Source organism: Phaenicophaeus curvirostris, chromosome 14 (assembly GCF_032191515.1).
Source record: "Phaenicophaeus curvirostris isolate KB17595 chromosome 14, BPBGC_Pcur_1.0, whole genome shotgun sequence".
Lineage (NCBI taxonomy): Eukaryota > Metazoa > Chordata > Aves > Cuculiformes > Cuculidae > Phaenicophaeus > Phaenicophaeus curvirostris.
In genome coordinates, this window is record NC_091405.1 from 11,482,908 (window position 1) to 11,510,826 (window position 27,919).

The 27,919-nt window shown below is 53.9% G+C and overlaps 2 protein-coding genes across 3 annotated transcripts; one reads left to right on the forward strand and one right to left on the reverse strand.

Annotated features, from left to right (window-relative positions):
• The first annotated feature begins 5,018 nt into the window (after window positions 1-5,018).
• CFAP20 (cilia and flagella associated protein 20) lies at window positions 5,019-16,036 on the forward strand. Of its 2 annotated transcripts, XM_069868607.1 has the most exons (6): window positions 5,024-5,236; window positions 11,761-11,840; window positions 12,922-13,033; window positions 13,391-13,579; window positions 14,595-14,705; window positions 15,557-16,036. In XM_069868607.1, the coding sequence occupies exons 1-6, from the start codon at window positions 5,153-5,155 to the stop codon at window positions 15,560-15,562; spliced, it is 582 nt and encodes a 193-aa protein (XP_069724708.1). In that variant the 5' UTR covers window positions 5,024-5,152; the 3' UTR covers window positions 15,563-16,036. The 2 variants fall into 2 exon arrangements, with proteins under 2 accessions (XP_069724707.1, XP_069724708.1); XM_069868606.1 differs by lacking the exon at window positions 15,557-16,036 and having other exon boundaries at window positions 5,019-5,236; window positions 14,595-14,714.
• Window positions 16,037-22,052: 6,016 nt separating this feature from the next.
• On the reverse strand, window positions 22,053-27,357 carry MMP15 (matrix metallopeptidase 15). The gene is made up of 10 exons (XM_069868598.1): window positions 27,248-27,357; window positions 25,775-25,923; window positions 25,424-25,546; window positions 25,007-25,314; window positions 24,618-24,779; window positions 24,273-24,496; window positions 24,000-24,138; window positions 23,607-23,757; window positions 23,379-23,494; window positions 22,053-23,103 (listed from the first exon to the last, which is right to left on the reverse strand). Exons 2-10 carry the CDS (start codon window positions 25,876-25,878, stop codon window positions 22,655-22,657), a joined length of 1,776 nt encoding a protein of 591 aa, XP_069724699.1. The 5' UTR covers window positions 25,879-25,923; window positions 27,248-27,357; the 3' UTR covers window positions 22,053-22,654.
• Between the last annotated feature and the right edge of the window lie 562 nt (window positions 27,358-27,919).

A 27,919-nucleotide genomic window follows, 5' to 3' on the forward strand; every position in this document is an offset into this window, starting at 1 on the left:
TTCTCTGCCAAAGATCTCCTGTACGCCCTGGCACCATCTCCTTCTGCACCCACTGGTGTTTACTCTCCCCTCTTCTCTTCTGATCCTTTGCTCAGCAGCAGCCCAGCTTCCTCTTCCTCCTCCTCCTGCACTGCTTGGAATTCAGTCAGCATGATGTCCAAAGCCTTCATCCAGGATTCTTCAGCACCCAAAGCTACTTTTGCACCTTTACTGTAGTAGCTATGAATCTCCTGCCCAAACCTAAAAGGAAACCCTTCTAGGTCTCCTGATTACAGCTGCCCTTTATCCAGTCCTGCTCCTGTAGGAAAATTCAGGCTGGGAGAGATGACTGGAGTCACCTGGACAAATCCTAGGATCTAACACTCCTTGCAGAAGTCATTGCTTTGTCTCGATTCTGCCATGCAGTGAAGTCTTTTGGCTCGCAAAGATATTGACTGGATTAGATTGTCTGGTTTTACTGGTCCAAGCACTATCATAGAATCATAGAATCACCAGGTTGGAAAAGACCCACCGGATCATCGAGTCCTGGGCGGTGCAGCTGCCCCCAGGCACCTTCTTTCCAGCTGTTGTTTAAGCCAAGAGGGCGATTGTCCAGGTTAGAATTTCCCAGGCCACGAGCCTGGACTGTGTGCTCTAAGGCAACCACAGACTTGCTGTTACTGGAACGAGCTGCTACATTTTGCCCTCGTAACTGCACCAAGAAGTGTGCAGCTTCAGAGGAGCAATGTTTTGGGAGCTTCTTGAAGATCTCATTCCTCTTAAGGCATCAGATCGCTGGGAACTCTGAAGGGCAGGAAATGCTTTAGTGGAAAGTTATTTCTGGAGCAGGCAACGTCTGCTCGCTTCTTGGACCAGATTATTCTCTTAAGATGGGTCTTTTCCTCCACCTGCTCCCCAAAATCCAGTCCCCCTACACCCTGAGAATTGGGGTGATGTAACATGCTGACATCTTCCAGGTGGATATGACATGTGTGTGATGAAATACAGCTCCCAGAGGCCTCTTTCCAAATGCCAGCCTCAACTATTTGTATGTGTTAACATCTCACTAGGCTTCTCTGTTTCTGCCCTCTTGTTTGGCCCGGAAACACCTGGGGAAGGAGAGACAATGGGTATTATTTTTCATTGCAATTCATTGAAAAATAGGGACAATTTGAAATCACAACATATTTCCATGTGCATCACTTGCAGCAAAACATGGCATTAAAATGGTAAGCAGAGAGAGTGAGAATGAGCAGGCTGGTCAGGAATGGCAGCTGGATATTTGTCCCAGTTGTCTCTTACCATCTTATTAAGGGAACAAGTTATTTAATCGTGCCGTATACAGTGTGCTCTAACCCACTGACTAAATATAGCTGATCATTTCTAAATAATGCCTTGCTTTTTCTGTGCTCCGCTTGTTCCTGTGAGGAATCATAAACGAAGGAGAAAGTGCTGCTAATCCGGGTGCTGTGAGGGACCGTGCATTTGGGACAATCCGAGCCTTCGTAGCCCAAGGGAGAGACAAGCACGCTGAGCAGATGATGTTGTGGTTGTCAGTGGGATTTCGATAGGTCATTAGTTAGAAACACAGCTGCACAAAGGCCTGGAGTTAGGCTGCAGGACCATAAAACTGACGCAGGATGGAAATTGTTATGCTATTTACTGTCTGTACATTGAAAATAGATGCTACAGGTGTTATTACAGCAGGAAGAAACGCAATATTTACAGTTTAAAAATGTAATTTCTATCCCAAGCTGTTCGTCTTCAGCTGTATGAGGCCCTTTCTATATTCAAAAGCATTTTCATCCTAGTAAAGCTGTACATCAGCCCCCCTTACATTGCCAAGATGCTGTCTCTGATCCCAGCTCACAAAAGGGGAAAAAACCCCATTTTTTTTGCAGTTAGGTGGTGAGAGACAAGTTGCTGCGCAGTTATCTCGGAGCACGAAGATGAACATACTCAACAGATAAAGCTTTCTGCTGGGGGCTAGGCCATGGCTGAAAGCAGTAACAATTCAAAAGGAGTAAAGTAAAGAGCATGAAAAATGAGGGCTGTACAGCGTACGCTGGCACCTCTTGCTGGTGCTCAGATAAGGGCTGCTTCTGAAGATGAACTGGGTTTGGCTCCTGTCCCTGTGCCACGGAGATTTCCTGCACAGATAAATGGTGTCTCGGCGGCCGGGCAGCAGACGCAGCGGGGTCAGGGTTCTGCCCGCCCGTGTGCGAAGAGGTTTGTGAGTCCCGGTTACAGAGGGTTTCGCCGAGCGCTTTCGGCAAAGGGCAGAGGCACCATCTTGTCTGGAGCAGTGGCAGCTGGGGGGGCCCGGAGAGCACGTGCAGCCACATCGTACTTGCTGTTCTCACCCATGGGAAGCCGCTTTGGTTTCTTGCCTTTGGGGAAGATGTTTTTTTTCAGAGGTTCTCTCCTCGGGCACCTTTATTATAGCTGGTGAGGGGGCTGGAGAACAAGTCTTACGAGGAGCAGCTGAGAGAGCTGGGGGTGTTTAGCCTGGAGAAGAGGAGGCTGAGGGGAGACCTCATTGCTCTCTCCAACTACCTGAAAGGAGGTTGTGGAGAGGAGGGTGCTGGCCTCTTCTCCCAAGTGACAGGGGACAGGACGAGAGGGAATGGCCTCAAGCTCCACCAGGGGAGGTTCAGGCTGGACATTAGGAAAAAATTCTTCACAGAAAGGGTCATTGGGCACTGGAACAGGCTGCCCAGGGAGGTGGTTGATTCACCTTCCCTGGAGGTGTTTAAGGCACGGGTGGACGAGGTGCTAAGGGGCATGGGTTAGTGTTTGATAGGAATGGTTGGACTCGATGATCCGGTGGGTCTCTTCCAACCTGGTTATTCTATGATTCTATGATTCTATGATTCTATTTGTTTGAGTAAATACATTCGCGCTTGGGTTTTGGTCCTGCAGCACCGAGCCCCCGGCCATTGGCCAGCATTCCTGGGCCCAGGGCTGGTGCCTCTCCAGGAGGACAAAGATGCCTCTTTCCACCAATTCCAAAAATCCAGATCTCCACATCAGCACCTTCCTGCTCAAAGAAGGCAGGTGGTTGGAGCTGCTGCCCCTCTCCTGTGGCAGGAGAACCTTGTGCTTTGCTGGCCTCCTGCTGGGCTTAGAGCATCACGCAGAAGCTGGAGGTATTGGACTGATCATAGAATCACAGAATAACCAGGTTGGAAGAGACCCACCAGATCATCGAGTCCAACCATTCCCATCAAACACTAACCCATGCCCCTTAGCACCTCGTCCACCCGTGCCTTAAACACCTCCAGGGAAGGTGAATCGACCCCCTCCCTGGGCAGCCTGTTCCAGTGCCCAAGGATGGTGCTGCTGTGTTTGAGAGCCTTCCTGACCCATCCTCCTGCCTTATGCCAAGCATCTCTGGTGCCAGTGAGCACGGAATCCAGCCTATTTCCACATGGAGACGGAACAGTTCTGGCTTGAAATGTTGTCTGAGGAAACACCACCCTCACAGCAAGTATGATGAAGTACTAGGACAACCTCCTGCACCAGCCTGTGCGCAGGAGGCTCCTCTGGAAAGCATGGATTTGTAGACATCCCAGTGGTTTCTGACGTGATGAGGCAGCAGCCTCTGGCATGCGTGTGTCCCTGTTAGTGCCGCATTGATGTGCAGCAGAAACCAAGAGCTCTGAGCACGCGGCTGTAGGCAGCTCCAGCCTAGGGGGCATCAGAGGGCTGGGAAACAGCTTGGCACCCACTGCCATTGTGAGCGAAACATCCTTCCCTTCCGCTCCTGTCAAAGGTGTTTGCCTTTCCCTTATTCAGAGATGTAGGAAACGGCCTGGCCGTGTCTTGGAAGGCCCAAGTCAGGAAATGGCTGAGGAGTGAGTGACAGGAGCTGCTTTCCAGCGCTCACACTTCACGGCAGCGCTACCCAAAAATGCAGATGCGCAGATCCACAGACACGGGGTGAAGCGGTGAGCAGTTCGCACTCACCTTGAGGAGCTGCTGGCATGAACAGCCATGCTGGATTTCCAGTGGGTCTTCAAGCAGCACCAAGACTAGGATGGATGGATGGATTGATGGGGGGAGGGAGGGAGGGGTGTAAGGATGGAGGGAGGGATGGATGGATGGGTGGGTGGATGGGTGGAGGGAGGGAGGGAGGGATGGATGGGTGGATGGATGGATGGAGGGAGGGAGGGAGGGAGGGAGGGATGGATGGGTGGAGGGATGGATGGAGGGAGGGAGGGAGGGAGGGATGGATGGGTGGAGGGATGGATGGGTAGATGGATGGAGGGATGGATGGATGGAGTGAGGGAGGGAGGGATGGGCGAATGGATGGATGGATGGATGGATGGATGGATGGATGGATGGAGGGACGTCATGTGCTAGAGCAAGTGAAACTCAGGAACTTAGCGGAAGCCAGGGCCTAAAGGAGGCAGCAAGCAGAGCAAACACCATCTGGGCACTCTGCTTTTGTAAAACCAGCACAGAAAGAAGCAGAGGCCCTGGCAGAAAACAGCAGAGCCCCAACTGAGGCGCCCTGTGAGCAACGTGCACGGCTGGAACCAGGAGCGCCAAGCGTCACCTTTTGTCCTGTGACTGGGAACCGCAAGGGGAAGGACCGGGGCGCCTTAAAAACGTGCTCCCACAAGGCCTGAGCGCTCGGTACCCGCAGCACCCGCCATGCCACGAGCTACACTGGACCGGGGAGAGCGAGGAACGGAGACAGAGCGCGGGAACACGGCCACGCCCCCTCGACCAAGGCCACGCCCCCTCGACCAAGGCCACGCCCCCTCTAGCCAAGCCTGTCTAGGCCACGCCCCTCGCTCTAGGCCACGCCCGCACACAACACCCCACACAGAACGTCATAGTTAGGCCACGCCCCCAAGATACAGACCACGCCCCCCACGCTCAGACCACGCCCCTTCGTGTAAAGCCCCGCCCATCACCCCCAGGCCCCCGCCCCCTCAGGCCCCGCCTCTTCCCGTTGCCATCGCAACGCGCGCGCCCACGACGCCTCAGGGGCAGCCGGAAGTAGATCCGGCGGCGTCGGGCAGGCGCAGAAATTAGTTCCCTGGTGACGGCGGCGCCGCTGACCCGGAAGCGCGGGCGCGCGGCGCGGAAGGATCGTCGGTGCCGCCGTGTCCTTGCGCAGCGCGGCGGGAGTGGAGCGGGCGCGGGCGCCGCGGCCCCCGCCATGTTCAAGAACACGTTCCAGAGCGGGTTCCTCTCGGTGCTGTACAGCATCGGCAGCAAGCCGCTCCAGATCTGGGACAAGAAGGTGAGGCGGCGCCGGGGGCAGCGCGGCCGCTCGCCTCAGGCTCCCGCGGGACGGGCCAGGGCCTCGGGGGCACCGCCGGGGCCTGAGCTGGCCGGGAGCGCAGGCAGACACGAATAGACAGATGTACGCACGTAGACAGACAGACACAGACGCGCACACGCACGGCTTTGGGGTTTTTCTTGAGGGAAATGTGTCGTTCTAAATGTATCTTCTTTCCTGCTGGGGTTGAGCAGCCAGGGGAGCGGGCCAGCCCGCACTCAGGAGATGCAGCGTTGCAAGAGGCTGTAAAAAGTGACAAGAGGGAATGGCCTCAAGCTCCGCCAGGGGAGGGTCAGGCTGGACATTACGAAAAAATTTTTCACAGAAGGGGTCATTGGGCACTGGCAGAGGCTGCCCAGGGAGGGGGTTGAGTCACCTTCCCTGGAGGTGTTTAAGGCACGGGTGGACGAGGTGCTAAGGGGAATGGTTTAGTGATTGATGGGAATGGTTGGACTCGATGATCCGGTGGGTCTCTTCCAACCTGGTTATTCTATGATTCTATGAAACACTGGACATAGGCAGCAGAAATTAAAAGGATCATTTGCCACGTCTGGCAGCTTCCCCGTGGTAGCTTGGTGTAGCTGAGATAGGGTCTTACTCTCGTCTGTGACCTGTTTTTTAAATTTGCTAACTAAAGGTATTTAAAGGTAGGCTGTGTGGCAGCTTCTAGGGCATACAAAAAAATCATAAATGTTTCATCTGTTTGTTTTCCTTTCTGCCTCTTTCTGGAGTGGTTCTGTTGTGGGTTGCTAGCCTTCTTCTGGGTATCTTGCATCAGGGAGCCCTGATCAGGAATTCTGCAGATATTGAGACCTGCTCCTTCCTCTCCTTCACAAACCACTCCTAGATGTCTTACTGCCTAAAAATGATTCTGTGAAACGCTTGTTAAAGTCCCTAAGAGGAGACTCCCCTCTCTGAGGTTACAACGTGTTCTTGTGCATGAACCTAACTGGAATTTCTTGTGGTTTCAGCAGGAATGAAAGCCTTCAAGGCAGCTCGGCAGGCAGTCATGGTGTTTAATCTCAGTGGGATGTGGGATGGGGGACAGACAGCGCAGACCCATCCTGTCTCCCATCAAGAGGGAACCCTGGTAGCTCTGTGAAGAACTGGGTTGCCTGGCACAGGCTGGCTGTGTGCGCCTCCGTGTATTAGGGCTTCTGCACGAATATTCATGTCTTGAAAAGACGATCAGCAGCTTATTTGGATGGTGTGAGAATGGGATGCATTAAAGACACTCAGACAAAGGGATGTAGTGTGCCTCCAGACTGGATAAAGCCATGAGCAGTTTGGGCTGGCCCTGCGTAGAGGTGGAGAATGGACTGAAGACCTCCCAAGGTGCCTTCCAACCTGAATTGTCCTTTGCAGGGTGATACTCTTGCTGTTGTGCAGCTCCTGGAGTGGCCAGCAGGAACTTGTTTGCAGGGTGGACGTGAGCAGCGATCCATTTGGGTGCAGTAGTTGCTGGACTGGCCAGAAAAGTGAGGAAAACTTAGCTCTGCTGTTCCCAGGAACAGCAGCTGGGTGCGCGGGCTGTTCCCATCACCTGCTGTAGGGCTCGTGTGTGGCTGGGCTCCTCTGGAACTGCCCGGCAGCAATAGCCCTGGGTCCCTGTAAGCAGGAGGGCTGTGTGTGGGTGATGTTCCTCACTCAGAGGTCTGTCTGTCCTGAGGAAGCATTGGCCAGCTTGTGTGAGCTTGCTGTGAGGGTCACCCTGCTCACAAACGTATGGTGTGAAACCAGAGTTTTCTGACTTCTTTGCCAGTGGGTATCAGCATGGCTTGCTCTTTAACCTTGCTTTTCCATTTAAAAGGAGTTGCGGTGGTGGGCGTGTATTAATAGCTTTGGCGTTCCTGATCTGACCCCCTTGTCATGTTCGCAGTAGCAGGAGATGAAGGGCAGCGCTTAGGGCATCTTGCTGCCCTGGAGCCGAGAGAGAAGTCCCTCAGGTCTTTACCATGTGTGGGTGTCTTCTCCCCTTCAGCCTCTTCCAAAAATCCTGGTTGTGCTGCTGACTCCTGTTGGGTGGCACGAACTTAGAGCATGGGGAAGTGGCACTGTTGTTCTGGGTGTTGCTGGCCTACTGCAAGCAGGGAGCTGGCTGCTGAGTGTCTGAACCTGCCAGGCCTGCAGCAGAGGGGCTGCCGTCTGGCTTGGGCAGCATGTTGAAGATGAGAGTAAATGTCTGGAAACAGCGAGGGATTTTGCCAGAGGGTTGGTTTATTTATTGGATAATACGGATTTGTCCAAACCCAGACATCCCGGGAACATTCCAGCTCTGGTATTGCCACAGAAGAGGGTTAGAGTTGTGTTTTCTGGAAGGGGGAAAGCAATCAAAACTTTCTAATAAGTGGTCAATTGTTTCTTCAGGAGTGCATGAAATGCCCCTGTAGTTTTGGTGATAATTGGAAACAAGGGATTTGATGTTCTTCTGTATGCCAGTTGAATGCACTGATTGCTGGGTTTGTAACTGTCCTAATGTGGACTCTAACCTTTGCAAAAAGTACCAGCAGTCTGTGATTTAGTTTTTTTTAAAAAAGCCTTAAGGGATCTCAAGCTTTTGTGACATGAGGAAACCCATTAACCATCTCTTGTTTGGCCTTAGTAGGATGTTTAGTGCTGGAATTGATGGAGACAGTGTGAAGTAGAGGCTGCTTCATTTGATTTAAGTGTGGAAATGGGGCACAGGATGCCTTTCTTTTAAGCATTTGTAACCTCCCTCTAAGTAGTAGGATAAAGTCCTTCCCTTCTTCTCCTGGGACTTTGGGCAAGTTCTGGGCAGGCCTTAGCAGCAAACCCTGCCAACCCCAACCTGTTCTGGCTGCCACCATCCTGTCCCAGGAGACTCTGGCAGGAGTGAAGTGTCCAGGCCTTGGGAGGAGCATGGTGACTGTTCCACTGTCTCTGCAGGCAGAGGTTCCTCCTTCAGCTTTGTCTGCAGAGAGCTGGTAACTATTGGGCTGTGCTCTCTACTCTTGCCTTCCAACACTGTATGTGCCTGGTTTGGAGACCTGTTTGCAAGGTGTTTTCTGTTTGCTTTCTAGCACTTTGTTGTTCAGAGTCCTCTGTTTGTTCCTGCAGCGTCTTGCCACCATGGTCCCTCTGCTGACACATGGAGACTCACTGACCGGTCTCCAAGGGCACTTGCTGATGCTTTTCTGCAGAGCAGATGGGAACGGTTCGATGAAACTTGTCAGACCTATCGATCCTCTTGCTGGTTTCTCCGTGGTCCTTCTGCTGGCTTGTCGATGTGGAATGTTGTTAGCAATTTCAAATTGGGAGGACGTAAGGTTCAGTACCCGTCTGAATGTCAAATGTATGCTCTGCCATCAGGATGCAGTTAGTTTCCCTGATAAATGCGACCAGGATCAAGTCCCTGTGAATGCTGTGACAGGGTCATTTCTTGCAGCTCGTCTCTAACTTGTTAGTTTTCTGTCACGGTGTCCCTGTCCAGGTTACCCCAGATCTCTGCACCTTGAATACCTTAGTCCATGCAGCTCCCTCTTCCTTCCCAAACCTGTGCACAGCAGAGCCACAGCTCCTGCTTTCGCCTGTTGCTCCTTTCCCGGGGCTGGGAGATGGCACAAGGGCTTTGTGCCTGTTCTGAACCCACAGCTGGCTTTGACAAGTGCTGACCTGTCCCGAGGCGAGGCCGTGCTCATGCGTACGGTCATCTGGGCAATGGATCCTGTCGTGTTTCAGCTTGCTGCTGCTGGCACAAGCCCATTGCCTAACGACAGGGCAGCCAGCAACAATGCAGGAGGGAGCCTCCAGAGGTCGGCCTCAGCCCGTGGTGTACAGTCTGACAGCGGCTGGATCTGGGAAGGATTGTTCCTTGCTGCTTTTCCTCTGGTCTTTGTTACGTTTGATTAGTGTTGCTAGCAGCAACAGCAGCGTCAAGAAATATGTATGTTCAGACACAGGTGTCTGTGAAGCTGCTGCTCCCTCCAAACACTGTGAGATTTGAGGTTTGTATCTGTGAAAAAAAGGTTTTTCAGTTTGTTTCTAGACAGCAGGTAAATTCCTAGTTATCCCCATTCAAATAATATCGGGCATTTGGAGAAATTTTAAGAGTGCTTTTAGCATTTTTCCAGCTTCAGAAATCCACCTTCTTAGGCTTAAGATGGCTAGAAAATATTGGCCAAGTAGAAATGTGGAGTGTTTTGTTTGGATTTCGAAAATTTTCTGAAATCTTCTCGTTCTGAGCTTCATAAGGTAGGGAGAAGACCCTGAAAATTGGGGGCTCTTGCTGAGTAGGTGCTGTGAGTGCCACAGGACCATCCCTCCCACCCTTGGCCGCACAGAGCTGGCAGCTGTGCCTGGCAGAGTTGGAGGTTTCCTCTTGGTCTGTGCAAGCCTGTTGGGAAGGCACCTCTGAGCTCATGGGGACCAAAACGTATCAGGGAGGTGGTCCCCAAGGCAGGAAGGAGGTAAGGTCAGCCTCTGGCAGGGAGCCAGGCCCTGGAGCGAGGGGAGGGGCCGAGCTGGGATTTGGCACCACCGAGTCCTGGAAGACAGTCCTTTGAGTCTCTGTTGGCGGTGAGTGCTTCTGATGCTGTTCAGACATATCTTACCAAAATGGCAGGGATGCTTGGACTTCTGGTCCAGCTGGCTCTGGATGTCGTGCTCCACATGTCTGTGTGTCTGTCCTGCCAGCACTGGTGGCAGGCACCTGTGGACGGGCTGGCTTTTGTGTAGAAGGGTGCCTGCACGACCTGGCCACCTCTCCCTGCAGCTAGGCAGTAGTGCAGTTCACAAAAACTTATACTGGACAAGGTGGGATTGGGAGGAAGGGCTCCACCACAGTCTGGCCCTGTTTTGTACTTATCTCCTCTCTTTTCTGTCATCTTTCATCCTGTTTCTAGCAGCCCTGAGGAAGAGTTGCTTCTTTTCATTGTCCCTGTAATCTAGGGAAGGAAAGCCTTCACAGGCTGAGGAAGGGAATCTGTTTGCAGATAAAAACACTGCTGACTAATGGGTTTAAAGCATGTTTAGCTGTTTTCTCTATTACTGTCCTCTCCAGAGACGCCAATCCTGAACTTTCTCCCCTCTGTGGAGCCGTAAGCTGCCCCTGGTGAGAGCTGTCTTACATGGGATGGAAGCAGACTTTGTTGTGCGCTATTGTCACCTGCTCAGGCAGGGTTATTTTCCAGTGTTCAGTCCACATGCTGCAACCCTGTGGCTTCCAGGACTTAATTTCCCAAATACCAATCACTGCTTTAAATACAGATTGGAACATGAGCCTTCTGCTGGGGCTGGTGATTGGAAACACAAACCAAAAAAAAAAAGGCAAGTCATCCAGACCTTGTGCAGTTGGTTTCTTCTGAGCAGACCTATATATCTATGGGAATTGCATTTGTTGCAAAGGAGAGATACTGTTATCTTGTAAGGATCTTCTCTTGGAGCTTAATGTTTTCTGGAAGTATCTGTGTGGGCTTGAAACATTGTTAAGAGCAGGCTGGCAGGGTGAGCTGCACTCTGGTGCTTATCAGCAGCAGCCGGCTGAGCCAGGCTGACGTTTCTTGAAACTGCTGAGTGTAGAGGGGCGAGGGGGTGGGCTGCTCACAGGGCTTATCTCTTTCTTCCAGCAAATGTGTGCAACATCACCCAGGTGGGTCCCTCTGAAGAAATGAACTTTGAAGATTAACTGCTAAACCTCTAAATCATTTTGTAGCTCATGACTGGAATCATACCATTAGAAGCTTAATGTATCCTATATATTAGCAGCGGTGGTAGATGGTAAAGAATGGAGCCAGAAGGAGCATTACAATTTGCTGATCTAGCATTGGAGAAGAGCAGAGGGCTTCATTAGCAGAAGTGCCTTTTAAATGGAGATAAATTTCATGGGAAGGGAGTGCTTCATTAAAAAAATAAATCCTCAGACCCTGGTATTCAGCCATGTTGCTTGTGGAGAAAAATGAATTTGTGTTGGCTCCCAGTTCTGGCCCTGGCCTCCCTGAGTTCTGTGGGGAGCTGGCTGCATGCAAGCAGCTAAATCTCTGTGCCCCCTCAGCAGAGCAGGCAATGGCTCTCTGCTTGCACGTGCTGTAATGATAGAGAGTTTTAACCAAGCTCTCATCTGGTCCTGTTCTCCCACAGTGTGGCTGGTGGCTCCCTCTGCTTGCCTGTGTATTGCTCACACTTGTTTTTGCCCTTTATACCACTCTAGTTTGATCTTACCCTGACACTTTTATGTTTGTTTATTTGAGTCTCTAACAGGAGGGTTAGGTCACTTGTAGCGTATTTTGCTAGATCGAAGTCTTGCTCTCCGTGACCGTACAGCATGCTGGGCCATAAACTCTTGCTTGCAGTCCTGGCACTCCTTAGTGGTGATCAAAGCCTTGGAAACAGCAATATCCAGGACACTAGGAGCCAAGTGAAATTAGATGGGTCCTCCTGGTATCTTTTTACACTCTCAACAGAGCTCTGGGTGCCTCTTGTTTCTCTCTAAAGTAACGTATGTGCTGTCTGCCTCACTTTTCTTACAGGTGCGCAATGGCCACATCAAGCGAATCACTGACAATGACATCCAGTCACTGGTGCTGGAGATTGAAGGAACTAATGTCAGGTAGGAGAAGGCATCTTCTTCTGCCCTAGTGTGCCCTGGGGGCTTGGCCCTGGAGCAGAGTGAAAGATGTCGGTGCCCAGCAGATGACTCCTTCAGACTCTACTGCAATCTCTTTGTCAATAAAGTGAAGAATATGATCTGGAGTCAGATCACTGGTACTCCTCTGTGGCACTGTACTGTGCCTTTCCCGGTACGTGCTTGTAGAGCTCTCTATCATCCTCAGTGGGGCTAAGGGATGTAAAATAAAAATAAAAGTCCCAGTATTTTTCCATCACTTGGTGGGGGGGAAAAAGCTATATTTAATACCCAGTGCCCAGTTAGTGCCACCAGTTACTGAGAAAGCAGCACTCTGCCTTCTGCATCTTTTATTATCTTAGGCCTGCTTTTCTGCTCTCCTGACAGCGGGAAGATTAAAGGGAGATTTTTGAGGGGAGTTGCTCATGGAGGATGCTTCACTTAGTGACCTCATCTCCATCAACTGGGGAAAAGAGACGCCAGCTCCATGAGTGGGTTCAGTCTCCAAGGCTTCTCCAGGGGTGATTCAGAGCAGGGCACTCCTTATAAGGGCAGTGGAGACTCCTCTCCTGCAGACAGGCTGAGCCAAGGCTTCTCTTCCTCCCAAGATGTGTTGATACAGAACTTGCCAGGCGTGACGTGTACTTCTAGGGCTCATGACCTCTGTTTTCCCAGCCATATAGAGCACACGGGGCCTCTGCTTTATTCTGGGCGGGGGGGCTCTACCTGTTCAGTCAAGGGTAAGAAGAAGCTGTGTTAAGAAATGGTGCTCCTATGGCCTTGAAATTGGGAACTGAAGCTGTCAAGGACAATGTTTCATGCCCTGATTGAGAAAAGTGGGATTTGAAATGCATTCTTTGGGCCTTTTATCTTGTTCTCCCTGCAACTACTTCTGAAGCTCTCCCTCCTGTTACAGGAAGCCTTGGTTGCTGCTGAGATCTTGTGATCATAGCTATCTTTTTCTACCTGTCCTTCAAGACTGTGTTAAATCAAGGGAGAGACTTGGGACTTGGGCTGTGTGCTTTGTGTCATGTTAGATCCTAAAGGATTTTTCTGTCCCTCTCAGTACTACATACATCACGTGTCCCGCTGACCCAAAGAAGACCCTGGGCATCAAACTGCCTTTCCTAGTGATGATCATAAAGAACCTGAAGAAATACTTCACTTTTGAAGTGCAGGTAAGGAGTATGCAACAGGAGACCCCTCCTGGGAGGAAGGTGCCAGGGAGCTCACAGTCTTATGCTCCAACTTGTGCCAGGCAGCATGTGTTCCTCAACCGTTTTTGCTTTCTTGGCCACATGATGTGTCAGGTCTTCTGTTATGGGGCCATCAGTCAGCCCACAAGCACATTGCTGCTATTCTTGAAAGTGGGTCTGTTTCCTCTGTTAAAAATACTTTTGCTGTGAAATGGAGGGGTGGGAGGAGGAGAACCCTCTCTGAGACAGGTAGAGCCCAAGTCTGGTACAGGTGCTGTCGCAGGGAGCTATGTGCCACTGACACCTGAGTCAGCAGCCTTCCTTCTTTCCTTCCCCCAGGTGCTGGACGATAAGAATGTACGCCGGCGTTTCCGAGCAAGTAACTACCAGAGCACAACTCGGGTGAAGCCGTTCATTTGCACCATGCCCATGCGGCTGGACGATGGCTGGAACCAAATCCAGTTCAACCTGTCGGACTTCACACGTCGTGCTTATGGAACAAATTACATTGAGACCCTGAGAGTTCAGGTGAGAAGCATCCATGTCTTTCCCACAGAAGCCAATGGTTGCTAGTCCTGGGACAGCCTTGCTGGAGATTGGGAATCTGGGTTTAGACCTGACTGGTCCCATTTCCACCTTGTTTCTCTTATGGCTGTCAGACAGAGCAAGAGTTGCAGTCCACCCGAAGTTCCCTGCAGTGTTCTACGCATCCTGCTGGGCATAAGTCTGCTGGGAATTAGCCATGTGCTGCCTCACTGTCCAGATATGCCAAACAGCGATGGGACAGGTGGGAGCCTGGCTAGTAAAGACCCAGGATGTCATGGTCCATACATATCCCCAGTCAAGCTTGTTTTCTAGTGAGAGTGGAGTGACCCTGCCGTCACTGAGCCCTTGGACTGGAGCTGTTGCAGCATTTGTTCCTGCTGAGGACATGGAACATGTTCCATATGCTAGGGATTCATGTTCACTGTGTCCAGTGGCAGGCGTTACTTTGAGGAATGCCTACGTGCTGAGCACACCCGTTCCTTGGTAGGACGGGGCTGCTGCAATTCCTTGTGGGGCTGCCCTGAGATGATCAGGCAGTCAACTGGGAAATGTCCCCATGCTCACATATCCATGAGGGGCACTGGAGCGACTCCTTTGTTGCCAGCTGATAGTGGAGGCAGTGCAGGCCGGACAGTCTCATTCCTGACCTTAGGGAGGCCCTGAAGAGGGAGTGTTAAAAATGCAGCAGGCTGAGAATGTTTTGATACCAGTGGAGAAGTAGAGGTGGGTTCGCACCAAAGAACCCTCTGCTAGGGTAGGTCTTAATTTGCGGAGGTGCCGGAGCTTGGCAAAATCTCTTGAGCCAGTTTGCATCGCTGCAGAGCAGCAGAGGGCATGAGCCACTGTTTCTTCTCTGATGTCCTGTCAGGTTCAGAGGGAGGCAGTGAGGACTCTTCTCCAGCTGCTGAGGTGAAGAATCCAGGCTGCTGCCTGACAACAAAGCTAGGTGTGGAAAGAGCATATGGAAAATGGACTGACTCTTTGTTTTGACTCTCAGATCCATGCCAACTGTCGCATCCGACGGGTGTACTTCTCTGACCGACTCTACTCGGAGGATGAGCTCCCAGCTGAGTTCAAGCTGTATTTGCCTGTCCAGAACAAGGCCAAGGTGAGCTAGTGGTGGGCAAGGACGATGGGAGCAGCAGCTGGGCCAGGGTAGCATTCCTCTTCCTCCTTCTGCTACCTTCACAATCCAGAGTTTCTTCTAGCAGCAGAGCTCTTACCGGCTTTGCCCTTCAGCCAGGGAGCACCCTCACTGCTACCAGGGTGAGCAGTCTCTTGTTGGGGGTGTCTTGCTGAGTGGCTTTCCTGCCAAAATACATGGAAGTAGGAGCAGGGTGAGCTGTGAGCCCTCCACACCTTTCCCATTCATGTTGAAGGACCCTGGGCAGGGTGGCAGTCCTTTGGCATCGCTATGGAGTTTTCATCCACAACTAAACATGGTGGCTTTGCTCTTCAGAGCTGTAGCTCCACACTTACCTTCCAGGAGAGAGAGAGGCTGTCTGTATCCCCTCTAGCCCAAATTTACTCCCTTCTGAGCTCTTTCCTGCACTGTGCACACGGTGGTGCTAGGAGGTGGGGAGGGTATAGGGGAGGTTGTGGCTGCCCATCAGGAGGAGATGCTGAGCTCTGTTCTTAAGGAGTCCCTGGCGTATTGGCAGCAGTCTCAAGGTGAGGAAGCACGTCTTTTGCCAAGGCCAGCCTGTCCCAGCACAGATGCTCTCTTAGCAAAGAAGATTCCTCGGCAAAATTTCAAGGAGCTGAGGGAGTATGTTGAGTGCTGAGCTTAATGGGAGGTGGAGGCAGTGTTAACAGTAGATAACATTTGTGGGGAACCTGTCACTGCCTTTTGGGCTGTAGCAGCCTCCTGGGGGCATCTGAGGAATGCTTGGAGCCCTAGCAGTACAGTTATCTTGATGGTGCTGAGTCTAAGAAGTGTCTCCTTTCTTCTCCCTGCAGCAATAACACCACGTTTGGAAGAGGTGCAAGAAATGTTTGGGGTCAGTAGGAAAACAAAAGCAGGTGGAAGAGAAGGCTGGCTGAGACCAAGTTTTAGATCAGCTCACCTTGCCTAGGGTTACTTTGATTCATCTGGTATCCCTCTTCTGGACAGGGCACAATTAACCACGTAACAGGTCTGGGACTGTGTTGTTGGTGTGCGAGTTGTGCAGAATCAGACTTTTTCTAGCTGTTCTGAAGTGCTAAGCCTGAACACTGCACGTGGCCTGGTACCTGATCTGGTGTTGCACTGAGGGATTGCTCAAAGTGGCCACTGTGCCTCCAAAGAGGGGATTCAGCAGGAATTGCGGGGTTAAGTGTTCCCTCTTGAAGATACCAGTTTTATTTTTTCTTTCCTTCTTTTCCATCTCTTATTTTATATTTTCTCTAAATATGGTTGTAATACTCACTCTTGGAAGATTATTAAACATTTGACTCTAAGCCTGCTGGCGTCTTCCTCCCTTGATGGATCCTTTGACTTCCACATGTTTAGCACTTCAGAAAGTGCTGAAAAACTGGTTTTTCCGTGCCCTTCTTACTTGAAGCCATTTTTCCAGCAGTGACAAATTTGCCGTACCTCCTGTTAGGGTACAGCTCTGTTCACTATGTAGTTAAACAACTCACTCCAGCTTTCAACCAAGCCTTTAGCAGCTACTTATAGCAAGAGGCACACAATAGCCTTCTAGCTGCCAAATTGTCCCTTTCCCCAGGGATCAAAGGGGAGGTTTAGCAAAACAGCATAACAGGAGCGGAAGTCTTTTCCTGTGCTGAAGCTGCCCTTCCCTGTCTCAAACCAATCTGCCTTTGTTGTGGTAAGGCTTATGGAGGGGAGGCTGCAGACCTCTGCCAGTAGCAGAGAGAATCTGGGAGCAGCCCATGCCTTTCCTCCCTGGGGCCAAGCCCCCACAGCCACTCTGGTGGGTAGGTACCTGGGGCCACTACTGATCCTTCACCGCTTTTGGGCTGGGCAGTGAACTGGGAAGACTTCACTTCCATTATTTTCCTGTAGAACAAAGCTGGTCTCTCCCAGGAAGAGGAGAACCTGTTGGGGGACATCTGTTCCAGATTCTGGGTTTAAGCCTGACTCTCCACCTGGTTTAAAGGTTTGGCGTGTCTGTACACACTCAGTCATCTACTTCTCTGTGTGGACTCTGCCTTACTGCTGTGGCCAGGTTTCAGGGCGCCTGTAACACAGCTGCCTTATGTGCATCTTTAAAGCTAGTGAGCTTTGAACTGGAGGTGCTGACCCCATGCTGCCACATGGTGCTGGATTGTGCTTGTAAAAGGCAAGAAGGCCTTTCCTGTTTTTAGAGCAGGTGATTAGCTTGGTAGCTTTAAGGAGCCAAGCCAAAGAAGCCCACGTGGGAAGGCACCATCCATCTTTTTTTGACATCTGTCAAGGCTTGGCTGGACTTGAGATTTGTGAAGTGGAATTGCGCTGTATTGTGTGCCAAGGATGGGCCTTAATGAAGTCTATGGTGAGGCTTTCCTGCCATGTTTGCAAAGCTTGCCAGGGCTGGGGAGAGTGCTGAGGGGATGCATCAGACCCTGGCAGGGGAAAGCGTGTATCCTTTCCCACAAGCCCTCACTTATGAGCATGTGTTTTTGACAGTTGTTGGCGGCCAAGCACTTGCTAGGAGCTGCTGCTGCTTTTCCCTACCCCCCTGGGGCCCGTGTTGGAGTCTCCCGTTGTCCTCGAGCAGTTGGGCTTGTTCTGGGTGAGTGACCTTAATGCGTTACAAGAGGGCCCAGGCTCCCCAGGGCCCCGAGCGGCTGTCTCTGTGGTGAGATTAGATGGGCTCTCCTGCCAATTCCTACCCAACCTCTAGGAGTTGTGCCAGCAGATTTGCTGGAATAAACTCCCTTCTGCAAACCCTTACATCCCGGTGGACCCACTGTATTTTCTAATATGAAACAAAATATTGAATCTTCCTGTTTATATGCTGCACAGAGTGGAGCATCATCAGATGCTGGCTCTTTCCTTTAGGGCCAGACAGTGGTGGATTTACATGGTGTTCTTCAAAAATCTTCCTCTTTTAATCCACATCTCCCATCAAAACTTAAACTATCTTAAAGGTGAGTGAAGTTTGGATGGTCTCCGTGCGGGACAAGAGGATGCTTCTGCTGGGTAGGCCAAAACTGCACAGGCATCCTGTCAGCAGTTGTTTTCTAGAGGAAATGTGGACCAGAGAAACTCCTGCGATGAAGCACCCAGCTTCTTACTACTTTGTTTATGGCTCTTGACCCAGCTGGGGCACAAGGTTCTCCTACACAGAAAGAGTGGAAGAAGGCAGGGAGGACGTGGGCACAGAGGTGAGAATCTGCCCCAAGGAGGGCTACTGCCTGTGTTTCCAGGGCAGCCCCAGCTTGGTGCTACGGTTGAACAGAGCAGAGAGTGTTCATTCAGTGCAGGCAGCCTGCAGAGAAAAGGTCTTAAACATCTCCTTGTTCACCTTTCTGTGGGTGGCCTGCTCCTTCCGGCCTGCTTAGGTCCTTATTGCAGTTCATATCTAGTGGAAGAGAAAGGAATCTCTTTGAGGGAAGCCCTGGATTCAACCTGGAGCGGAGTGGGGCCTGCACAAAGATGAGTTTTCCTTGCCTCCACTGGCTTTTCACCTTCCTCTTCTATTGGCTGGGGCAAGGTCCTGCACTTGGGCGCTTTGATCAGGACCTAAGTGCTGTGAGCCTGCTTTCTACATCAAAGGCAAAGCTGCTCTTTGAAAACTCAGCCAATGAAAAACAGTGAGTGCTGCAGCGCCTGGAAGCAAGGGCTGGGAGAGCAGCCCTCCCTGGGCTGGGCTGGAGAGCACACTTGGACACACTTGGATGGAGCTGGAGCAGCTGGTAGTCACCATGTGGTGCAAGCTAAGGCCAGGGCATCCCTCAGCTCCAATATCTCTGCCTAGGCAGGTGGCAGGAGAAGCAGACAATGGAGTTTTCCTCAAAAGCTTTCCTTTTTCTCTGCTGCTGGGGCAGATGCAGGCTGAGTGAGAGGCTGGTCCAGCAGTGACAGAATGCTGGTATGGGCTTCTGTCCCTGCCTCTGGCCTTCCCCATACTCTTTGTTCCCTATTAAATGAATCCTGACACAAAGCACAGAGATCCGATCACTGAGGTGATATGTAGTAATCAAAAAAAATTTAGGCCAAACTCTGCTCCTTGCCCTCTCTGCCTCCTGTTCTGCATCTCCCTGGATGTCTTGGGCCAAATCTTACCATCTTTGTGAGGAGATTACACCTCTAGGGTGATGCTGATCCTCTGCAGCTGCCGTCTAGAGTGAGGCAGGTGGTGCTGGAGGCAAGGGAAATATTTATTTTGAGTTTTGCCATTGGCCAGTGCCCAGGAAAAATGAGCGACGGTAGTGGGGACTTCTGCCACTTGTGCACACAGGGAGAGTGGATCTTCCTGCCCTACTGGCTCCTGGGGGAGAGGGGTGGGAGCTTCCCCAGGCAAGCTGCAAAATGGAACCACCCAAGCCAGATTTTATACGGATGAGGGAGTAGCTCTGCAGCCTGAGAGCTACCCTGGGATGAGATGGGGCAAGTCTCAGAGCTGCCAGAGGTGAGATGATGGTGGAGGCTAAATTGGGCTGAAGCAGACCTGCAGACCGTCTGCTCTGCCCTCACCTTGTGTGTTGCCCCTGTGGCCCAGAAATGACTTTTCTCTCTGTGGGGTGAATGGGCCAGGAGGCTGGTGGCTGCGGGGTGGGAGTGAGGGGGATGATGAGCAGGAGCAGCACACACATGTGCCAAGCTCAAAGTCACCAGTGGGTGCATCTTGCCCACAGCAGGGCTGTGCTGGCACTGACCCTGCCCAGGCAGCACCTGGAGCCTCAGTCCTGCCTGTAGGTTCAACCCTTCCCAGGGCCTCACGGCTCTTCCGTCCATCCCCAGTGTCATTTCCTCCAGCCTTGAGACTGGCCTGTTGCTGCTCAATGTATCCCAGCCCCAGTTCTTCCTCTGCACCGATCCTGGCTTCCTTTCTGCTTTCCGGGTCCTCTCCTTAGCAGCACATGGGGGATTGTGCCCTGGAGGAAGAGGAGGAGGCAGGAGGAAGTGCAGTTTCTCCTGTGATGGTTCCAAGCGGGCAGAGAGCACCTTTGCCAGCCTGGACACCCACTTCAACTACACCATCAATGTGCGGAGCCCCATCCCACAGCGCCCAGCACCGCCCTGGCACAACAGGGCCTGGAGGATGCTGAGCTCTTGGGGTCTTTTCCAGGTCTGGCTTCTCCAGCCTATTTTTGGGAAGTTGGAAGTTGGCTGGTGGGGGTGGATCCTGGCAGGGCTGCTTGGTGCCTGCTGGGGCCAGGCTGAGCAGGGCTTACGCTCCCCTGAGCCACCACAAGCTCTGTCCTTTGCAGCAAGGGCATCCCTGCCCTCCCCAGGGTCTCACGTCCATGGGTGGCTGGAGGTCATGCCCTGCCGCGGGCATGCAGGGCAGAGCGGGAGCCTCCGGCAGAGAGCCCAGGCTCTGCTGAAATGCTGGGCTTTGTCTCTGGCGGGGTCCTTCACTGCTGTCCATGAGCGTTTCCAGATGGCCCCAGGCTCCTGGCACAGGCTCAGCTGCAGCATCCGGGGAAAAGCGGGAGGGGGTGGGAAGTAATGTCCCAGCTTGCTGGACCCCAGCAGCCTCGGCCTCTGCTCCCAGCACCGCTAATTCCCCTTGGGGACTTGCTAAAAGACCCTGTCCCACCCTCAGTCAGCAAGGAGCACCCCGGCCTCTGCCGGAGAAGGGCTGCCCAGGGAAGGGGATGCTGCAAGCATCCCACAGAGCTCTCAGTGGCCCCAGGAGAGAGGGGGAACGCAGCTGCCGTGGGAAACAAGTGCTGTTGGAAATGCATCTGCCATGGAAAGTGCATCTAGTGCGGGAAACGCATCTGCGCCTGCTTCTAGAGCTGCCTTTGCAGGGAGGAGAGCAGCAAATCCCAGCTGCACTTATCTCCTGCCTCACATTTTGGTCACGTTGGTGTCTTTCAGTAGTTCCTGGTGCCATTTTAGCCCTGATTTGGGGCAGGCTGGGGTGTTGGGCTGCCCTGCAGCAGGGCTCCCACTCCAGCAGAGCCGTGGGTCTTCCCGTGGCTCTGGGGAGGACTTAGACAAGCACAAATCTGGGCAAAATGGTCAAAATCTAATTGAAAGAAGATAAAAGTCAAGGAATGTGACCCAGAACAGCCTTGCCAGTGGAATACAACAGCCCAGAACCACTTGGAGTCCTTCCCTTCCCCCCTTCCCCAATTCCTCAGGGTTTTTTCTGTTCCCCATTTTGGCGTCTTGCTTGGCTGCAGTGATGTGCTCAGCTTGAGCCAAGCGTGGTTCCCAGGCAATCAGCAAATGGCTGGGAATCACCGCCCCGGGCAGGGATGGAGGCCGGGGCAGGGGATGGGTAGCCCAGGCCACAGGTTGCTCTCTGCTCTCAGCGCCAGCAGCCCCCGGGAAGGCAGGGCGAGAGCCAGCAGTGGTCATCCTTCCATTTTAAAGTAATTAGTGGCTGATAAGTGGTGCAGCGGCTTGGGATAATTCGGTGCCTGGAAGTGGCTGCAACCGAGCCTTGGGCACCGAGCCAGCAGCTCTGGGCCCTGGGGAAGGATGGTGGGGGGCAGGGCACAAAAGCTGCTTCATCCCTATCCATGAAAAGGGGGGATCCGCTGCCACCGGGGCTGGAAGGTGGGGATGGGAGCAGCCAGTGCCGAGGAGCTGCCCAGGCTGCACTCTGCCTCAGAGCAATCCCAGCCCCAGCTCACCGCCCTGGCGTGCATCCCTAGGGAGGGCAGGGGTGCCGCGATGCCCATCACTGCCGCATGCCGCCCGCTGCGGGGTGGTTTTCCTCCCCATTAAAGGCTGACCAACATTTTTCCCTGGATAAAGCTAATTTCCTACTTCCTCCCTCCACTTCCCCTGTGTCTCATCTTTCCCACGATTATTTCCCTGATCTCTCCAGTGGTCACGACTGCTCCTGCTTTCCTCTGCCAAGACAGCAGCGGCGAGACAGGATACAGCCACCCCCTTTCCCCCCAGGAAACGCGCTGGGGCTGCCTGGGGACAGGGAGCTGAAGCTCCAGGAGGGACCAGCACCGTCCCCCAGCTGCCGTCCCCTGCCGGGGAAGGGAGGTGTCCCCCCAGGCTGGGGGAGAACAAGGCGTGCTGTGTTCCCGAGGAGGCCACAGCTACTGCTGTGGGAGCAGCTGAAAGGCAGCTCTGTCTGCTGCAGGCGGGGGCTCCTTTCGCTGACCCCCCACAAACGGTATCCCCAGGGTAGGGACCCCTGTGGGGACATCGCCAGCTGCGCTGTCTTCTTCCCCACATCCCCCCGCATGGCACCCAGCCCCTGGAGGTGCCAGGCAGGGTGGCACCCCGAGGCCAGCCCCCATTACCACAAAATGTGCCCCCGACCTCGCCCGGTGCAGCCCACGATGCTCCTGTCCCCATCCCACGGCAGAAAGGACGGCACCACAGCTCTCCACGCACCCGACCCGTTTAATACACGTACAAGGCAGCCGTGCCCGCTCTGCCCTGCCCACAGGACTGCATGTCCCCATCGTTTTGCCCCACAGGAGGTTCCAAAGGTGGCGTCTCCCCGCCTCGCGCTATCTTTAGGCACCACATCTCCGTATCCCCGCGGTTCATAGGAAACACAGCTGCGAGCTCAGCCCTCCCTTCCCCTCATGCTTCCCTGCCATTACAGCCTGCTCACCGCCCTGTGCAGCACAGGCACAGCCGCAGAGGGTCCATGCGGGAGAAAGGGACCCTGCTGGGACCCCTTGGCAGAGGGTGCAACATGATGAGCGGCAACCCAAGGGTCACAGCTGGGGAAAGGCAGCAGCTGCTGGGGAGCGGGCAGGACAAGGATGCCCTCCAGCCCCTCGCCGTGACCATTCCCCGGTCCCAGCCCGGCTGCTCTGGAGGGGCTGGGGGGGCGGTGGGCATCCCCCCTTTTTTTGAGGCTGAAGCCACCAAGCAACAATGGGGCAAGAGGGGCCAAGGCCGCGGGGAGGGGTGAGGGGAGAGGGAGGTCAGGTCCATTGTTAGCACCATGGTGGTGGGGGCGGTTTGGGAAGGGGTCAGACCCACTCCTGCAAGGAGCGCTTGCAGTACAAGAGCATTCGGGGCGCACCCTTCCTCTGCGTCTGGATGATGACGTAGATGAGGCCGAGGATGCAGAGCAGCAGCACCAGCAGCACCAGCACCATGATGACGCTCATGGTGCGCGTGTACTCATCGATCTGCACCACCACGTCCACGTCCCCGCCTGGCTGTCGACCGCCCTCGCTGTAATCTTCCTCGTCTTCCTCCTCCTCTTCCTCCTCCTCCTGTTCTTCCTCCTCGCCTTCTGTCCGTCCGTCCCCGTCAGGATTGAAAGGGGGTCGGTCCACATCAGGCCAGCGGGGAGAGGGCTCCATATGACAGCCCATGAAGTCCCGTAGGATGGATTTGGGATAACCTGGCTCTGTCTTGAGCCGCTCATTGTCAAATTTCCAGTACTTTGTGCCTCTGTAGAAGTACGTGGAGGCTGGAGGAGAAGAAGCCAGAGGCAAGGGGTAAGTGGGCAGGCGCAGGACCCCCCGTAACCCAGGCCCACGACCCCCCGTAACCCAGGCCCACCTGCAGGTGTCCAGGACAGCAGCTTTTGCACCAGAACTAGTGAAGCCCTCCAGAAAGGGCTTCAACACTGACTCCTAGGCACCCTCCCAGACCCCATCATGTGTGGCCAGGCCACCAGAGGAGCGACCCTATCCCCTCTGGTCCCTCAGCTGCTGCCCAGCCCTCTTTTCCTCCTCTACTTACAGGCGTCTGGGCTGAGGAAGGCGCCTTTGGGTGAGGGAGGGATGCCCACCCAGACAGAGATGGGCTTCGGGTACCCGGGATCCACCGAGCGGGTGTCTTCATTAAAGCGCCAGTATCTGGGGGAGGGAGGTGGAGAGCAGGTGAGGAGCACAGGGGTCTCTGACACCTGCCATGCCCGCCCCTGCCAGGAGGCAGCAGAGCAAGGGGGAGAAAGCCAGAGCCGCTCACCTGTCTCCACGGAAGAAGAAGGTGTGCCCCGTGGGTTCCCACCAGACGGCCGTGTCGATGCCATCGTAGGGGATTCCCTGCCCGTAGGTGACCAGGGGCTGCGGGTACCCAGGCTCTAGGTTGGCTTCCCGAAAGAGCCAGTACCGGTCCCCTGGAGAGAGATGGGATGGAGAAGGGGAGTGAGGCGGCAGCGCTCACCTGCTGCAGCAGGTGCACATGTGGATACGGATGGCAGTATGGTGCCACTGACCACCCCGTCCCTTTGAGATCAGGCACTGGCTCCAGCTGGTGAGGGGGATTGGGAAGAGATGAAGCCAACCAGCTCTCAGCAGCTTGGGGTGGCACTGGGGTTCCCCCGGCACCTTGGCCCTTCTACCCAGCTTCCCTGCTCACCTTTAAAGAAGACAAACTTCCCATCATGCCTCTCGTAGGCAGCATCGATGTCCCCAGGGAGGCCCCGCCAGAAATGCCCGATGGGCATGGGGTAGTTATCCAGCACCCGGTTGTGCCGGACCCTCCAGAACCACCGGCCCTGGTGTGAAATGGGGTGTTGTCAGAGGATGGGGGGAACCCAGGGACACAGCTCCAGTGCCAGGCACATGGCAGGGGGCCCCTCCCACTCAGGGACCCACCAGGGAAGGGGCAGGACAGGGTCCCGGAAGGTACCTTGAACACAAACATCTCTCCACGCAGCACAGCCACTGTGTCAAAGTTCCCGTCACAGATGTCAGGGCCGTACTGGTCAGGTCGGTCTGGGCTGCCAGGTCTGGGGGGTCGCTCTGGTTTCCCAGGGGGTGGTGGTTTCGGGGGTCTCTGGTCTGGCCTGCCAGGTCTCCGGGGTGTCACGGTGGGCAAAGGCTTGGTGGGCTGAGGGTGCCCATCTGCGGTACCTGGATTGGGGGAGTAAGAGGAGGGATGGGATGATGCAGACCAGCAGCGCCTGTGCCTCAATTACCACCCACACGCGCCCAGCATCCCACCTCTGGGCTGATTCCCCACGCAGCTCCTCACCGTACAGCTGCTGGATGCCCTTGAGGTCATCCTCGGGCAGCTGGAAGTTCTCCGTGTCCATCCACTGGTAGAAGGGGGCCATGATAGCGCTGGGGTTGCTGGAGTGCTCCAGGCCCAGCGAGTGCCCCAGCTCGTGCACGGCCACCAAGAAAAGGTTGTTCCCTGTAGGGAAAGGCACAATTAGCAAAACGGGGTGGAGGACACGACCCCTGGGGTGGGTCTTTGGTCCCAACACACTGCCATGAGGGTGCTCCTATGCCTGCATCACCCATGGTGCAGCCGCTCTCCCTGCCACTCCTGCCCACACCAGCACATACCCCTGCTCTCAAACCCAGGGTCCCACCAGGCTCCTTTGGTTGCCTTCACTACCTCCATGGCCCTCAACTCACCAGACACATCTGTGTTTTCCAGTGTCCAGGGCTCATCTGAGTCGAAATGCGTGTCCCCTCCCATGCCAGGTCCGGGAAAATAGGCATGAGCCAAAAACCCACCGACGCCGTCAAAGGGAGAGCTGTCTCCGTGGAAGCCAGAGGCAAAAAGGACCATGATGTCGGCTTCCTTCTTACGCTTCTGTCGGATGTCTTCATAGGGCACCTCCCGGAACACCAGCGGCGTGGCTTGCTCCCACACTCGGAAAGCACGGCGGACGGCCTCGTACGAGTGGTACCGACCCAGCTTCTCTGTGTAGTTTTGGATGCTGTAGGTACAGAGCTCGTTGGGGATGACCCGGAACGGTGCTCGCTCCCCGAAGGGGCTGCGGTTCTCCATGGGCTGGGGGGGTGGGAAGCCCTAGAGATGTTTGGTACCTGAAGGTAAGGTGGCTCTGGCTCCAGCGACGCCCTGTCAGCGCATACCGCTTCCGCCGCATGTTGGACTTCATCCGTGCCCCAAACTGATCTGGGACCCCACAGCGGGGCCGCTTCATCCACCTGTCGGGAAGGCATTAAGCTAGGGCTCAGCCCACTGCAGCAAAGGTCTCCAAGGTGTGACAGCAGCCACGGACAACGAGCGGGATGTCCTGGCTGCAGTTCCCAAAATGGGAGACAAGTCCCACGGGAGACCGCGCCCACAGGTGCAGGCAGAGCTCGGGGGCTGGCAGCCAAACCCGAAGAGCGGAGCTGCCTTTTGCTCGAGCGAGAGGACCCGGAGAAACTCACGCCTTGGTCTCCTCGTCCAGGACACCGGTGACGGTGATGCCGTAAAACTTCTGCATCTCCGCGAGGGCCGAGGACAAGGTCTGAGCCGAGCGCATGGTGGACATCTGCCGGCTGGGCTGCGGCAGGTAGCCGTAGAGCCGCAGCCATGCCTGCGCGGGGAGAGCCGCGTGAGGCCGCGCTGGGAACCTCCCGAGTGGGGGGACCCAGGCGTCCCCACAGCCCGGAACCCCCCGACCTCACCCACAAAGGGGCTTCTGTCCTGCGGGGCGCCCCAGACCCCTTTCTTCCTACGCCGCCTCCTCTTGTCTCTTCCCATTATGTCTTTGAATAGTTTTCATTTGTAGTATTCATTTCAATTTTTGCATTTTAAATTTTGGGGGGGTTTAGTTTACATTTTTAATTTTTATCTTATTTTTTTTCTTTTTCCTTCTAATTTTCCAATGTTTCTATTCTTAAATCTTTTTCCTTTATTCCTTTCACTTCCTTTCCATTTCCCGTTTTAGAATAACTGGTTTCATCGTTTAATTCTTGCATAAACCTCCAATTTGCTTTTTTTAATTAACATTTTTCCCCTTAAATCTGCCTTTTCCCTGGATTTTCCAACTTGTCTCTTCTTTTTCATTCTTACATCCTTTTTATTCCTTTCACCTTTTTCCCATTTCCCACTTTAGAAAAAACATTTTCATCACCTAATTCTCACACATATTTCCATTTTTGCCTTTTTTTTTTTGTAATTAACCTTTTTCCCCTTAAATCTTCTTCCTTTTCCCTTTTGATTTTCCAGTTTTCCTTTTCTTTTTCATTCTTCAATCTTTTCTGGTTATTCCTTTCCATTTCCCTTTCTTTCCTTCTTTTTTTAATTAACCTTTCCCCCCTTAAATCTGCCTTTTCCCTGGATTTTCCAACTTGCCTCTTCTTTTTCATTCTTAAATCTTTTTTTTCTTTATTCCTTTCACCTTCTTCCCATTTCCCACTTTAGAAAAACTGGTTTCATCACCTAATTCTTGCACATATTTCCATTTTTGCCTTTTTTTTTGCTTTAATGATCCTTTTTCCCCTTAAATCTTCCTTTTCCCTTTTGACTTTCCAGTTTTCCTTCTCTTTTTCATTCTTCAATCTTTTCTATTTATTCCTTTCCCTTCCTTTCCACTTCCCTTTCTTTCCTTCTTTTTTTAATTAACCTTTCCCCCCTTAAATCTGTCTTTTCCCTAGATTGTCCAATTTTCCTTTCCTTTTCCATTCTTACACCTTTTTTCTTTATTCCTTTCACCTTTTTCCCACTTCCCACTGCAGAAAAACCGCTTTCATCGCCTAATTCTCGCCCATATTTCCATTTTCGCCTCTTTTTTTTTGCTTGAATGACCCTTTTCCCCCTTAAATCTCCCCTTTCCGTCTTAATTTGGAGTTTGCTGTTTCTCTCTCCCCCTCAGCCCCCAGCCCCCCCCGTCCCGGCAGGTGCGGCCCGGCTCTCACCTCGGCGTTGACGTCCTCGCCCGCCGCCGCCAGCAGCGGCAGCAGCAGCAGCGCCAGCGCGGGGCGCCCTCCCGCCCGCCGATCCCCGCCCGGCCGCCAGGGGGCGCCGCCGCCGCCGCCGCCGCGCCCCGCCATATGCCGCCCCCCCCCACCCCCGCGCTGCCGCCGCTGGCCGCTACGCCGCCCGCATGGCGCCCCCGGGGCCGGGGCGGCGCCTCCCCGGCCCGCCCGGTGTGCGCGGCGCGGGGATCAGGCGCGGAGCATGGGCGGCCGGCGCGGCCCCGCTCGGCTCCGCTCGCTCTGACCCTTCCCGCCGGGAGCGGCGCGGACAGCGCGCGGGCGGGGCGGGGCGGGAGCGCCCAGCGCGGGGGGCGGGGCCTGGTGGCCAAGGGGCGGGGCCAGATCGCAGCCTCAGAGTCACCGAGTCCTAGAGTGGACAGGTTGGAAGAGACCCAGTGGAGCATCGAGTCCAACCAGTCCCATCAAACACTAACCCATGTCCCTCAGCGCCTCTCCACCCGTCCCTTAAACACCTCCAGGGAAGATGAATCAACCCCCTCCCTGGGCAGCCTGTTCCAGTGCCCAATGACCCTTTCTGTGAAAATTTTTCCTAATGTCCAGCCTGACCCTCCCCAGGCGGAGCTTGAGGCCATTCCCTCTCGTCCTGTCCCC